General features: G+C 41.0%; 2 protein-coding genes across 2 annotated transcripts; one reads left to right on the forward strand and one right to left on the reverse strand.

Moving 5' to 3' along the window:
* Window positions 1-1,902: 1,902 nt before the first annotated feature.
* LOC128260367 (uncharacterized) lies at window positions 1,903-2,397 on the forward strand. Its single transcript, XM_052993324.1, has one exon. The coding sequence runs from the start codon at window positions 2,025-2,027 to the stop codon at window positions 2,325-2,327; it is 303 nt and encodes a 100-aa protein (XP_052849284.1). The 5' UTR covers window positions 1,903-2,024; the 3' UTR covers window positions 2,328-2,397.
* A 7,595-nt stretch (window positions 2,398-9,992) lies between these two features.
* On the reverse strand, window positions 9,993-12,302 carry LOC128260362 (uncharacterized). Its single transcript, XM_052993318.1, has one exon. The coding sequence runs from the start codon at window positions 11,898-11,900 to the stop codon at window positions 10,623-10,625; it is 1,278 nt and encodes a 425-aa protein (XP_052849278.1). The 5' UTR covers window positions 11,901-12,302; the 3' UTR covers window positions 9,993-10,622.
* Between the last annotated feature and the right edge of the window lie 1,794 nt (window positions 12,303-14,096).

Here is a 14,096-nt window from a genome sequence, read left to right on the forward strand (position 1 = left end):
AAAATTCCCCATTTTAATTTAATAAGATGGTTTTTTGATTTAAATCGCTAAATATATAAGCCTAAACTGTTGCATAAATCGGTTTTTACCCTTTTTAAAAGACTCAAATTTACTTTATTATTCGAATACATTGAAAAAAAAAACTTTTAGAAACCTCTTCCTTCCTAAAAAGGTTTAAAGCACTGTCAGTTTTTGGTTGTCTTGAACTAAGGTTTCGTTTAAGAGCTTCTTTCGCTCGATTGCTCTCACTGAATTGAGACTAGCTTCCATCCATTGCCCCTTCGTCTTTCGTACGACATCCTGCATCCTGAGTCCTGAATCCAGAATCCAGAAGCCTCCATCCTAGTCCTAGACCTAGACCTGGGGTCCAAAACAAAGCTTAATCGCACACAAAGCCAATTGCCCGGCTTCTATCTCGCTTTTTCTTAGCTAAAAGGGACAAAACGAAGCCACGCACTTGTAGTTACAAAGCGGATACTCATTTAAGTTGATTCACCGCACCAACAACTGCACAAAGGACGCGAGGACGCGACGTCAGCCAATGACACTTTATGACAATTGCACTTGGCGGCTGCTCCTGATGATGAAGGAAGATGGGGGGCCGTATACCCGGGCTATAGGTTCACAAAACAGGGTCGGCTTTCTCTTGGGGCAGCCGAACAAAGCAGCCAACGAGGACACAACAAGAACAAACAAGTGAAAATCATTCAGGGAAAACTGCCGTCTGCCAACTCCATCTCGAAGGAAATCCGCGTACGCTGGGGGGCGCAGAAAATGCTACGCAAAATAAAACAAATAGAATGGTTATAGTCGTGTTTGGACTATATGATACCTGGTATTGACAAAAATGTAGCCTACTTTTGTGAACACATTTTTTATGTTGCTAAATCCCTTTTAAATTAAGCACAAAATAAATGCGAAACTCATCGATGAGTTTATAGGTAGGGTAGATTTTAATTACGGTAGTAATCCGTATGGAATCATAAACAATTCCGCTGTTACCCAGATCCCCATAAAACGCAGTATACCCCTTAACTGTACGAATACCAGGTATGTTCACAAAAACAAAAAGGAATCGTAAACAAAATGCCGGAAAAGGCAAAAAAACATGGCGACAAAGACGACGGCGACTATGGCGGTGGCGATGGCGATGGCGATGGCGATGACTATGGCGATGACTCCAAGCCACGTGCTCCATATGCTGCACATGAGGCGAATGCGAATGCGAAGTGCCATATGGCGGAGATCGGGGAAATGGGTGGTGTACTGGAGATGAGAGCGGCCCGACGTCGCCGTGATAATGACTTTTTGTCTCTGCTCGAATGTCACTTGATGTTTGTGGGTCCTTCGCTAGTGTGCCTTTGCTTCCTGGCTACACTCGCAAAAATGAAATCGGTACCATAAAATGCGTTCAAACCAACATCACCTGAAGTTTTCTACACTTGAAAAAAGTTTTTGAAAACTATAAGAGAGATTCAGTGTTTAAGTGTATAATAAGATTGTTTTCATGATCTTATCTCAGGCAAACAATACAGTTCACTTTTCATAAGAGAACTTGGTGATTATTAACAGCTTATACGTTTTTGATTATTTTTTCTCCATATTATTCAGCATTCAAGATTTTCTTTTGTAACCAATTTTCCTCGGAGTGTAGTGTTTTCCTATACTTTGTTGCTTTGCTAGCTGCTGTCTTTGTTGTCGCAGTTTTCGTTTTTATGCCTCGAGGTCATTCAAGTTCAACCCGCTACTGCCGCCTTCTGATTAATTGGCCATGAGGAAGTGAGTTTGCTGGTAAAGCACACCGGCAGGGAATCATGCTTCTCGCATGGTAGAAAGTTGGCGGGGCCTTGAATGTCATAGAGAGTTGAGGGTGGGGATCTCAATTCCAAACCTACACTCTCACCGATGGGGACAAAATTTTTCTACTCTTTTACATTTGGTTTCCCATAAAATTTAAAAATGAAAATCTAAAAATACAAAAAAAATTGGAAAATACTAAAAGACGCAGTGTGATCGAAACAACCATGCCGGCGGTTACCTATAAGACACATACCTTGCCCCAACAGCGACGTCTGGTCCCTAATCTGATGCGCACCATAGTCAACATCCTGGCGGACGCCCAGCGACCGATGAGCGACATCGAGCTGGCTTCCATCTTGGGTACCCATTATCGCCGCAGAGATCTCGATTTCTTCCGGCAAATTCAACTCAATTTGCGCGATGGTGTCGACTACGGCATCCTCAGACGCCAGCGGAACCGCTTCTCACTGCGTTCACAACGACTGAGCGAACTGATGTCCACTCTGGGATCATCAATTCGCCGCTAAATGGGATTCCAAAAAAACCACACATTCACACACATCGGACTAAAACACCAAAAAAAAACAGTTAAATACACTCAAGTCTCACAATTTATTTAGACATCTATTGTTTTGCAAACTTTTTGAAGGATTTGAAATGCAGATCACTGAAGAGCTTATCTTTTGAAATGTTATATATCAAATTGGAGCTTTCACAACACCTTCTTAAGCACTCCATCCAAAAAAATTAATGCTTAAATTTAAGGCGTTGCAAACACACTTAGTTTAAAAATTGCGAAATCTCATTTAAAGTGAAACAACTTAAAGCTATTTTTGGCAGACAAGTTGTAGTTTGTTCACGAAGCGTAGATATAATTCATTTTGTATGGATTTAATTGCTTTGATGTCTGCACACACTTACGCACACCATCGTTCAGGTGCGCTTATAATTCCTATTTTGCCACCCCAATGGGAGGCAGCGATTTTGACACGCCAGATTGGCCCTCTGGAGGCAAACGCGTTTTGTGGCAAATATTTGCGGTTATCTAAATGAAATGCATGGCTTGGCTGTGCGGTGGTGTGAGTCCAAACCGCTGGTTGATATTTGCATTGCACCGCGAAATGTGCAATTAAATCATAAATTAAGCGGTAAAAATCAAACATTATCCTGGGGAGAGTAGTGTGCACTTTTGAGATGTGAAAAAAGAATAAAGTTTCGGGCTTATGCCAAACTTTTAAGCTCATTTTGTTTCATTTTTCCACACGCACTTTTCCCCGAGGCCAGAGGCTTTTTGGTCAAATGCCATTATGAACTTTGAATTATGAATATTTATGCACACAAATCGAAATGTGCGTGTGCAGATGCATATGTAGTATTTCAATTGTTTAGCCATTGCGATTGTCGCGATCTAGATATGCAATTCCAATTCGAGCTCTATCGACATGATTTGACCAACAACTATACATGGCTTTTGATTATTTTCGAATTTGGCGATTAATGAATTTTATTTTATGGAATAACAAAGGCATTTTATAATCGAGTTCTATTTAAATTCCTTTTTATAAATTTATTACTGCCACATACTTTATTAGTTTCATATTCATTACAAATCTGAGGCAAACCCGCATTTACAGCAATGGCCAAGTTAAATGAAAGTCCCTTGCAAGACAATATCGATTCCCTCTTCGAATCACAAATTCATGAATCGTCCCCAATGTTGACTAATTGACTATGCGAACGATTTCGTGATGAGGCGACTGACTGCCCGTTATTATTTTAGCCGCTCCGTGTAATTGCAAACGGAAGCGGAAACGCTCGTCAGCCATAAATTTGCTCAGCTCTAAAAACCAACAACAAACCAACAGCAAACCAAACCAAACCAAACCGAAAAAAGCGAAACCGCAGACAGAGACAGCTGGGGGCATCCTGAAATGGTAAATAAATTATGCATTAAAGGCCATTGCGTTGATGATTTATGCAGGAGCCCTGAAACCAGTGGCAACTAAAAAAAAATGTTAATAAACTCCGACAATGTTGACCATGGCGAAAAACAACAGGCGGAGTAACACTTGCAACTTCAAGCTGTTGCAGGTTGCAAGTTCAAGGGGCACGGACTGAGCGGAGTTCAAGAGCTTCAGAATTGGACTTGGCCAGGATATAAAGTTGGCAAGGTGGTTCCCAGGAACCTTTAACCTGAAACTCACTTGGCAGGAAAAGGAGCCAACACTCGGTACTTGTACATTTTTTATAAGCACAAACAAACCATAAAAAAAGAAAACAAGGCAAGAGCTCATTTTGACTGACTGACTTTTAAAATACTTTTTAAATTTGGTTGAAATAATAATTAAATTGATAAATTGTGAGAGGAAAAATAATGTTGCTTCAAGGGTTAGTTTTAACGTTAACATAATTCATTGATTTTGTTGTTTTCTATGCTGAAATAGAAAGTCACATTCAAAACATAATTCAACTTAGTAGGGTAAATAAATAGTTATACATATTGTACATATTAAATTTGTTTTAAGCTAATTTTTTAATTTTATGATAACACCTGTAAACAGTTGTGATACTTTTTGCTAGGGCATAGAAAGAAGCGACCACAAAACATATGAGCAAAAGTTGCCAAGTCGTAGCAAGTTGGCTGAGTGCTTTTGTTGTTGCTGCTAGCAGGCACGCACAATTAAATCAAATTACCTCGAGTGCACTTGGCGCTTTTTCACAGTCGTCGTCGCTAGAGTCAGAGTTGTTGGATTTGGGCTTGGGCCCTCTGCAATTAAGCTTTGTGTTGAGTGTCAGACTTTGTTTGGGCTTTATATTCACCCTTTGCCGCTTTCGCCGCCCCTCCAAGTGAACATCCTTCACAAGGATGTGCCAGTGTGTGAATTGCTTCCGGCATTGGTCAATGAACCTGCTAAGCCTTTCCTTTTTTTCTTCCACCAATAAGTTGGACACCAACTAAACCAGTTATTATTTTCACAAGTGCTATCTGTCAGAGGTTGCGGAGGTAACTAAGTTAACCACACGATATGTGAGGGGAGTTTTGCGGATTATTCGATTAGGAGCCGGCATATGCCCCGAAATCCAGTTTGAAATTGCATCGGTTTTTGCGAAGTGAAGGGGGGGGGGGGGGGGGGGGGCTTTAATTGAAATCGCAGTTCAGCCGGGCGGACAATGCAGCACCGGAAACCAGAGCGGTAAAAAAAAAAAATTCGCAAAAAACAGGAACTCGATTCGGAGCACACGTCAGGGAATCGAGTTGACATATTCATATGGGGCGAGGAGCAACGGGCAATTTTACCGCCACCTCCTTTCCCCCGTTGGACAAAAGGCGAACAATATGGGACGCTGATGACAGAGTGACAGGGCAAAGGAAAAGAACAGCAGCAGCACGAGTTGGGGTGAAGGCAGCGACGATGAAAGAAGCATTACGGCAGCTGAATATGCTCCCCCGAATCCCCGGGGATGCGACTCATGAGGGGTGAGGATTTGGGAGGACAGGACCCGGACACGGACACTCACTTGGAGTTCAGGACTCGGGACAGGGGACTCTGGGAACAGGATACCAGGGAACACGTAGAGAAAACAACCAGAACAATGACAGTTTTATAATTTCATACTTATTTGTTATATGTTTTATTCATGCAGGCTCTAGCATTCAAAAATCATTACTTTGTATTTCTATTAATTTAAAAGCTGTTAATTTGTTTAGTTACAAATTAAAATATATGTATGAGGGCTCTTATGCACTGCTTAAAGCACTGCTTAGGTGTTTAATATAAAAAGGTTAAATAAATAAACAAATAAGCAAAGAATTAATAAATAATTTATAAAACAAAATAAGGTTAAATGAAAAAGCAGTCATTATAATTCTTAATATCTTAAACACCTGCTTTGAGAAAACCTACGTCTGTGTAATCAGGCTATACTAGATACTATATCTATAGTATTGTATAGGCTATAATCAGATCCTGAAGCTATTATTTTCGCTCACTGCACTACCCTTATGCCAGCATGTGGCTATGAAAACCTCAAAATGTGAAAACCGAAATTAAATTTACATCAAAAAGGAGCGAAAAGGACAAAGGGGCAGGAGCAACATGTGAGGGTGGACCTGCCTTCATTGCGGGGGGTGTGTGGTGTGGCCATTGTAATTTTATTAGGTGAGAAATGTGCGAGGGGGGAGGTAAGTGTCGTAGTGTCAGGCACCACTGCAAGCCAAATAAATAAGCAAAATATGGTCAGACGCCACTGGCTCGCTGCGTATGCGTTTCCGTTTCCGTTTTCCGGGGGCTCTCCATTCTCCCGTTCTCCCATTTCTTTCCATTCCACTCCGTTCCGTTCCAATTCAGTTCGTTTCAGTCCACCCGGGGGCGCCACATTAAATTAGTTGTGACACGTAAATGCGTTTAGCAGCAGGCCAGAGTTTTTGTGTGCCTCTGCTGGATGTCCGCCCTCGTTTCTGTCTTGACTTCTACATCTATTACTCCCAGTCTCACTCCCACTCGCCTCCGAAAACTTTCCGGGGGGTAGGCATTCCTGGAATTTTGTAGCATAATTTCCAGCCTGTCACTCCACGCTCCACTGAAATATGCGAATAAATTACACAAACACCAGGCAACAGCCGACGAATGCACACAATTTATGGCCCAACACAAACCAAAGTGTGTGCAATTAACCTGAAATTAAATGATTGTTATTATTGCTGATTGTATAGGTGTTCATGGGTGGGGTTGTGACGTTAATTCGTTAATTGGGTGGTCATTCCGCAGGAAGGAAGTGTTGCTGGTTTATGACTCGGTGCTAGAACCCTATTTAGTAACTCACCTTTTTAGTGGAATTTTTAATTGTTTTCACTGCTTTTGTTTCTTACCGTATTTTCTGACATGTTATGGGCTTTTATGTTCTTATACTTTACTTGTTTACTTTTTGGATTTAATAAAATCTTTTATCTTAAATTTGACTTTCCGTTTTCTTTATAATACATATAATCTGGCAAAACTTTTTTTTTATAAATTTATATCTTTTTAAACTTAAAACGGCTATTTTGTTGTTCATTTTATGACATTTCCAGATTTGTCCTTTTATCCTGTTTAGCTGGTATTTTTTTAGTTTGGCTCCTATACTTAAAACCACTTTACCTATTTCTAGGAGTTATTATCTGCTCTATTTTTGCTAAGTTTTGTTCTCTGTCTATTAGGCATAATACTCAACAAATTTCAAGCAGCCTTAAACCCCTAGTTACTCCCTACTCGTCGTTGTAACCACGCTACAATGCCTTATTGCTTGGCAAGAAAACAGGAAACTAGAGAAGCATTGTTCTTCTTGCAGATACCTTGGAGTCCTGGGGCTCCCCCTATTCCTCTGTCCTTACAACAACACCCTGCCTTCCCGCCAACATAACATACCTTCTTAATGCAGCCAGGAGCTGCATCATCGGCTAATGTGACCTGAGTGTGCGGAGATCCGAGTTCGAGCTCAGCACTCCGTTGACACGCAACATTATGGCCAGCTCAGTCCAGTTCAAATGCCGGAGGATCAAGCAGCCTCTGAACTATTAACATTTAAACTCAGCTCCTTTCGCACACATGCCTCTTTTGCGTTTGGTTCACGCTTCTCTTCATGCAATGGCATGACAAATGGCAGCCAGCTCATCCTTGCGGAGCAATGAAACTCAGTGAATTGAAGTCCTTGCCTTGCACTGCGAAAATCAAGTTAAATAGATGATATAATAAAATCTCCTTAAAAGTTTCCAAAGCCATCTGAGAGCATGAGGCTTTATTTGGTTTAGTAAAGGATTGTAAGGATGGATCTTAGAATTTTTTTTTAAATGATTACAATATATTGTATATTGAACACGATATTAAAAATATTAATAAGTTAAGAGTACAAAAATCATGGTTAAAATAAAATTTTCGAATTATACGTAACAATGGAAAATCAGCCAAAAAGTATCTAACAAAATGTCTGCTTACTGTTATGATTTGACAAAAGTTTTTTATTGATTGAGGTCAAATAAAGTGGTATAGAAAAATATTAAAGTTTTAGTGTCTTAAGAAAATGTTTAATTTGTAAACATTTTCCCTTAGTGTTGAGTTGCGAAAGGGGCATAAGGACAATGGACAACGGACACCGGGATTCCTGAGCCAACGATGAGAAGAGATATTTATGAATCACATGAGCTCAGTAAATCATCGCTCAGCTGGGTCGCTCCGTTTTCCTGGCATCCTTGCAGCCTGGACTCGTCTTCCGTCTGTTCCTTTCGGTTGGAATAAGAGTCAACAGGTTCGGTTTCGACGGTGGCAACATCCAATGGCAATGGCGTTGAAGCAACAAACTTTGGACTGGGCCCGGCCTCATCGAAGTGCCTCTGATCCTTGAGTGGCGGCAACAAAATACAATTATGACAGGGCCCACAGCGTTGCAGCATGCAAATAAGTTGATGACCATATATACGGCAGACAAAGCTGACGATGAGATGGTTTGAGGATGACGCCAGTGGAGGCTCCTCCTTGGTGCTCCAGTTCCAGTTTTACTTTCATTCCGGTCGAGGCCAGCTGCTGCGTCACCGGGTCGTTCACCCAGTTGCTCCTCACTTCTCTCCAAGAATTGGCTACTTTGATATTTTCTAGCTAGATGTACATTTTTTTAAGGGTTGGTAAACGCCGATAATTGGATCTTTGCTACCCACTTAAGTTTTTGTATTTTAAAAAATGCTAATCAAAGTATATTTCGATCCCAAATTTGGGTACAGAAAATTATTCGGGAAGTAATCTAAGCTTTTAGCTCTTTTTCTACACATTATCTTCAAGATCTTAATTTGTTTTCGGAGCTCAAATGGTTTTGGACATACCATTTTTAAAGCTTAAGTACATGATAATTTTTTGGATATTATCATTATCTGCACATTATCTTTATGACCATAATTCTGAACTAGATTTGAATATATAACATATAAAGTTGGAAAAAACAATATGTATATAACCATTCGTGTCTTCCCCAATGGTGGAAAAAATATTTTTAAATAAGTTGTGGCTCGAAAAATTAGACAAATATTATATATCTTAGGTTTCTTTGTTGATCTGCAGTAAACTAGGTTTCAGTTAACAGTCTTTAACTAGCCAGATATAAGTTAAGAAGAAAAGCTTTCGAAAACTAACATATCTTTATAAATTTCCATTATTATAATTGAAAAAAAAAGAAACTTAAATAAGGCCAGCTATTTTTCATGCTAGTCTTTGGCGCTATTTGCGAACAGTTGCTGCCAGCACAGACGGGCGGCTTTTGGAGAAGGAGGCAGTTGTTCCGGGCTCAAAGGAGCAGTGCGTCGCCATGCTGATTACCAGGCCATACCCCCGGGCCACTCTGTCCACTGTTTACCCATTTCATCAGCGGCAACAGCAACATCCAGAGCAACAGCAGCATCTCCCTCTTTTTATATGAACAGTGCAACCACCCACTAGCTTGGCGCCACTTTGTCGCGACGCTTTTTATAATTGAAGCAAATTGTTAGTTGAGTTGGCATTCACTCGTCGTCGTCCTCCTCCTCCTCATCTTTTCATCCTTGTGCTGTTGTTATTGTCCTTGCATTCTGAGAGATGCCACCAACCACCAACCATCCTCCTTTCTGGCCTCGCGTTGTGGCATTCCAATTACAAAACAATCATGATGAGCTCTAGATACTCGCCACTCTGCACACAATAGCTAGTTAACTGAACAGATCCGAACAACCGCCGACCGCCTAATTTACTGAATGACTGCCCGACGGACTAACTGAGAAATGGATGGGCAACTCATCGGACTGGGTAAAAAGATGAATGTTTAAATTGATAAACACAAAGTTGAATGCAAAAATTTAATGGCTGTGATAGCACAATTTCAATGCGAATGAAAAGTTGGGTCATTAAAAAGATAAATCAGGGGGTTGGCAAATAAAATAAATGAATAGGTAGAATTAAAGTTAAATTGTTGCTTTATAAATGGTTAAGCTTCAAATGAATGGTTAAGCTTAAATATAACACTAAAAGGTGCTAGTTTGTAAACTTGATAAATTTCCAAATGCCTCGAATTCTTTAGGAAATTATTTAAAGTTGACACTATAAAATGAAAAATAAAATGGCATTTGCCCCGTTTTGAATACTTGGCTCACCTCCGATCCGCTTTCGCCCGCCCATTAATCGAGATGCATGGAAAACTACAATTTTATTTACTTGAATAGCTTGCAAATATAAAGCGCTGAACCAGGACAACTCGATTGTGTGTGGTTGTTAGAACACCAAAGGGAACAGCAGGCAACGAAACATCCTTTGGAGGCAGCAGCTCGACAAATGGCCGGCCCCATTGGGTTTTTATATATATATTTACATATATATACAAAATTGAATATATATATACGTATATGTCATCGTGACTTCATTTGCGGACAGTGGATCGTGGATCTGAGGATTGCGGATCACGCATCGAGGATCGCACGGATCACTGGTCCGCGGAACATAGTTCACTTACAGTAAAACCATTATTTGCAGGGCTCGTCTTTGCGGCACAGGACTCAGGGCTCTGGGGTGTGTGCAACTCATAGGACTACAGTCTCTCACAGCCGCGAGTGCTGTGCTAGCTCAAATATAAAAGGTATGAAGCCAAAGCATATGAAATGTTGAAGTGGTAGGATACGGTATGTGGGATCCAGGATGCAGATTGCAGGATGCAGGATGTGCGGTTGTAGAAATGTATGTATCACGGTTGCGGGCGCACATTTCGCAACCGTATAGAGCTTCCAACAATACCCTATATATATACTATATATATATTATATATATAGTGAGGAACTATCGCTTGCGCCAGGATAATGGCTCCTTCTCCAGCTCCTTGGCGCGTTTGGCGGCCACCTGATTGCGCCGCATGATCTCCATCTGATCAGTTTCGGACATGAGTGTATACCGATTGCCATCCTTCTTCAGATAACCATTAATGACGGCTGTGTGCAATGTATGCGGCAAATGGCGCTTCAACTCCACCTCCGGCCTTTGGAGTCTCACTGCCAGGGTATTTATAATCTCCGGATAGCTTACGGATCGTAAGAGTTCGCGCATCAGTGAGAGAACGGCTCTAAATAGATCCGGCAAAGGCTCTTTGCGCCAACGGATACTTTGCCGGGAGGTGCAGCCATAAAGCTGCAATCCCTGCTCCGAAAGCTGTGGTGTTGAAGGGTTGAGCGGATTTAGTGGTGCTGCCGGCAGTACTGAGGTCGTCGGTAGAGCCAGCAAGCCAGCGGGTTTGAATACAGGCGCCTCGACATTGAGCTTAAAATCACCAGAAATCTGCGAGGTTTTCGGCATGAGTCCTCGTCCTTCAGTGGTGGGCATGGTATAAGCAGTGGCATTGGCATTTAACGTTGATTTGGCCGCCGTCAAATAGATGGAAGCAGAGGGCTTATCCGTTGACGGAGATTTGCAAAACCAAAGCGCATCCTTCTCCATTTCTCCATCATCGTGACCCAGCGTTAAGCAGCTCGGACGACCCTTCACATTTAGCGAATCACCATTGTTATCCTGGACAGGGTCATGGGCCGAGTGAACTTGGGCTTGGGTGGTCCATCTTCGGCCACCAAGACCAATTCCAGATCCATGATCGCTGCTCGTGGTGCTGGTGCTGCTGGTGCTGCCGGTGCTACTGCTAGTGCTGTTCATACTGCTACCCTCTAAGTTGAGATCCAAATTGACTGCTAGATCCAGATCAAGATCCAGACCCAGGCCCATTTGTATTTGGTGGTGAAGTGGACGTTGCTGCTGCATCTGACAATGATGATGATGATCACCAGTTAACTTTTGGCTTAAACCCAAATTGAGATTAAGGCCCGATGAGAGGCGATTCAGATTTAGTTGTTGTTGAAGTTGATGCTGCAGCTGCTGGTTCAATTGACTTAAGTGATTTAACTGGCTCAGCTGATTGAGCTGATTTAGCTGATTGAGCTGATGATTTAAGTGATGATGCGACGCTTGCTGTAATCCAATTGCAGAACCCAATTTCTGGCCCAGAATTAAACTGTGCCGGGCGGCTAGCGCCTGCTGGGGCAAATCGCCGAGCTTAAGATGCAAATCTTCCATTGCTTACCTCTTGCCGGGATATTAATTTGCTATCCAATATGTTCCCAAAAGCGTTCCTCGATAAGAATTCGTTTTAGGTGCTGATCACTGGATGGCGGCTCTAGATTTTTGGGCTTTTGGAGATTTTTGTAATCGTTATCGGAGATGTAATCTTCTTTAATTTTCCTTTTTCTGTTAACGTCTTCGTTGGGCTTATTTGCGAAAGATACGGTCTGGAGGAAAACCGGGAAATTGGTAGTCTAGACACTGAGAAACAAAAACCCAGCAGAAGAACACGGTACAGATACGTTAATTTACAACAGTTTTCTGTGTGCTGCCGAAAGAGAAAATTTTGCCGATTGAATGAAGGGTGTATGTGTTGTGTTTATATTTTTAGAAGGCTCTACGTGAAGTGAAGTTAGATCGAAAATCTGTGCCTAACTGCTGACACCTAGCTGTCTGAGTTCTTTTTGTTTTTTTTTGTTTGTTTAAGTTAAACAAACAGATTTCATACAACAACAAATTTAGTAAATTGTGGTTAAGCTTAGTGAAAGTATAAATGCAAACGCTCAGACAGATAAAATAGTTTAAGGGCTGTTTTCATTAATTTCAAACGTTTTGTTTTCAAGTTTTAAAAATGGTCGAAAATATTCTGTAACACTGTTTTAATATCCCCCCGCAATCATTCTGCGTTTCTGAAAAATAATCTAAACAAAAAATGGTATTTGCTTAAGCTGTCGGATTTAATATTGTAAAAATTATAATAATTTTGGCGACTTTCTGTATTTATCGTAGGAACAAACAAAGTAAACTGTAAAATGTTCATAGCTGAAGGCTTTGGCCCCCAGTACCAAATGTAGCTCTTTTGACCCCAAAAAGAGAGACCGAATGTCTCTTATGGGGTGAAAAATGTAGCTTCAATATGTACAGTACATAAATAAAAAGAAAACCTCAACAACATAAGGGCATAACAATTTTGGGACCCAAGCTTTTCGGTTGGGTCGCTTTTAACCCAAAAAGGATGACTTTGCCGCGGGCCAAAATACAAGCCCAATCCGTTTACCCGAAAAACCATGTAAAACAATATGCCACCGAAGGTCCCAAGATTATGCGATATAAACGAAATGAAAAGGGGGCGCGCGTTTGTTTAGCCTTTGTGATGAGGTGCGAAAAATCACAAGAATTGGATTTCGTTCTTGAATTATGGCCAATCTCGCTCAAGGGGTTTATTCATTTTTTTGCTCTGGTGGGGGTCTGGCAATTGGAAAGCACTAATTTGGTGTGTTGGGATGGAGAAGGGGGGTTGGGCTCAGAAGGGATAATCCGACATTAGTGAGCGACCCTCAATGAATAACCAGTTTGTATTTCGAGTGTTAATGTGCCACGTCACTTCGCTCCATCATCACTGGACGGGTCCGCAGTGTTGGGTAATTTCACAATTTTCAAATTACACACCGCAAAATCTCATTTAGCTGAGTAAAGCCAGTTGACTGGACTAAACTCTGGGACCACACTGCACACACACAGGCACACACACAAATTACTAAATGAGTTGCCCAAGAGGAGTTTGGAGCTTGGGCGGTTTCATGGTGGTGGTGTTGCTGCATCATTGTAATGTGCTTCGTCCCTCATGCTCGCTTGCCCCGTTCAACGGGCGTGAAAACAACGCACTCGAAGCTGGGAACCTAGGACCTCTAAAAGCACCGAGCTCTCCGAGTCCGAACAGGTATTATCACACATTAAAACGGATGTGTGTGTGTGGCAGTCAGTGTTGGGAAGTACATAGATACTTAAAACTAGGTACTTGCTCAAATAACAAAATGTGGTCTAAATACCTTAAATATGGTTACCTTGGTAATGATTTGTATATACCTTAGAAAAAACTAAGTATTTAGCTTCCGAAATGTTGGTCTTTATTTTTGTTTTCGAATTTTTACATTTTGTATTGTTTTTTAATGTACAATTACTAACGTTAAAGAAACTAATTCCACCTCATATGCAGGATATATTTATGTCTTTTTTAAGATGTTTCCATGATCATACATAACCGCCAGTATGTGTAAAAACTGAAACTTCTAAAAAAGATGATTGGGTGTGCCCAAGTGAATACAAAATAAAAAACATATATTAATGCAAGAATTTGTTTTTACCTTTCCTTAATAATCTACAATTGTGTACCCTTTAACCTTATCAAGTATTTATTCTCGCAAATATTTT

The sequence above is a fragment of the Drosophila gunungcola genome, assembly GCF_025200985.1.
Source record: "Drosophila gunungcola strain Sukarami chromosome X unlocalized genomic scaffold, Dgunungcola_SK_2 000021F, whole genome shotgun sequence".
NCBI lineage: Eukaryota > Metazoa > Arthropoda > Insecta > Diptera > Drosophilidae > Drosophila > Drosophila gunungcola.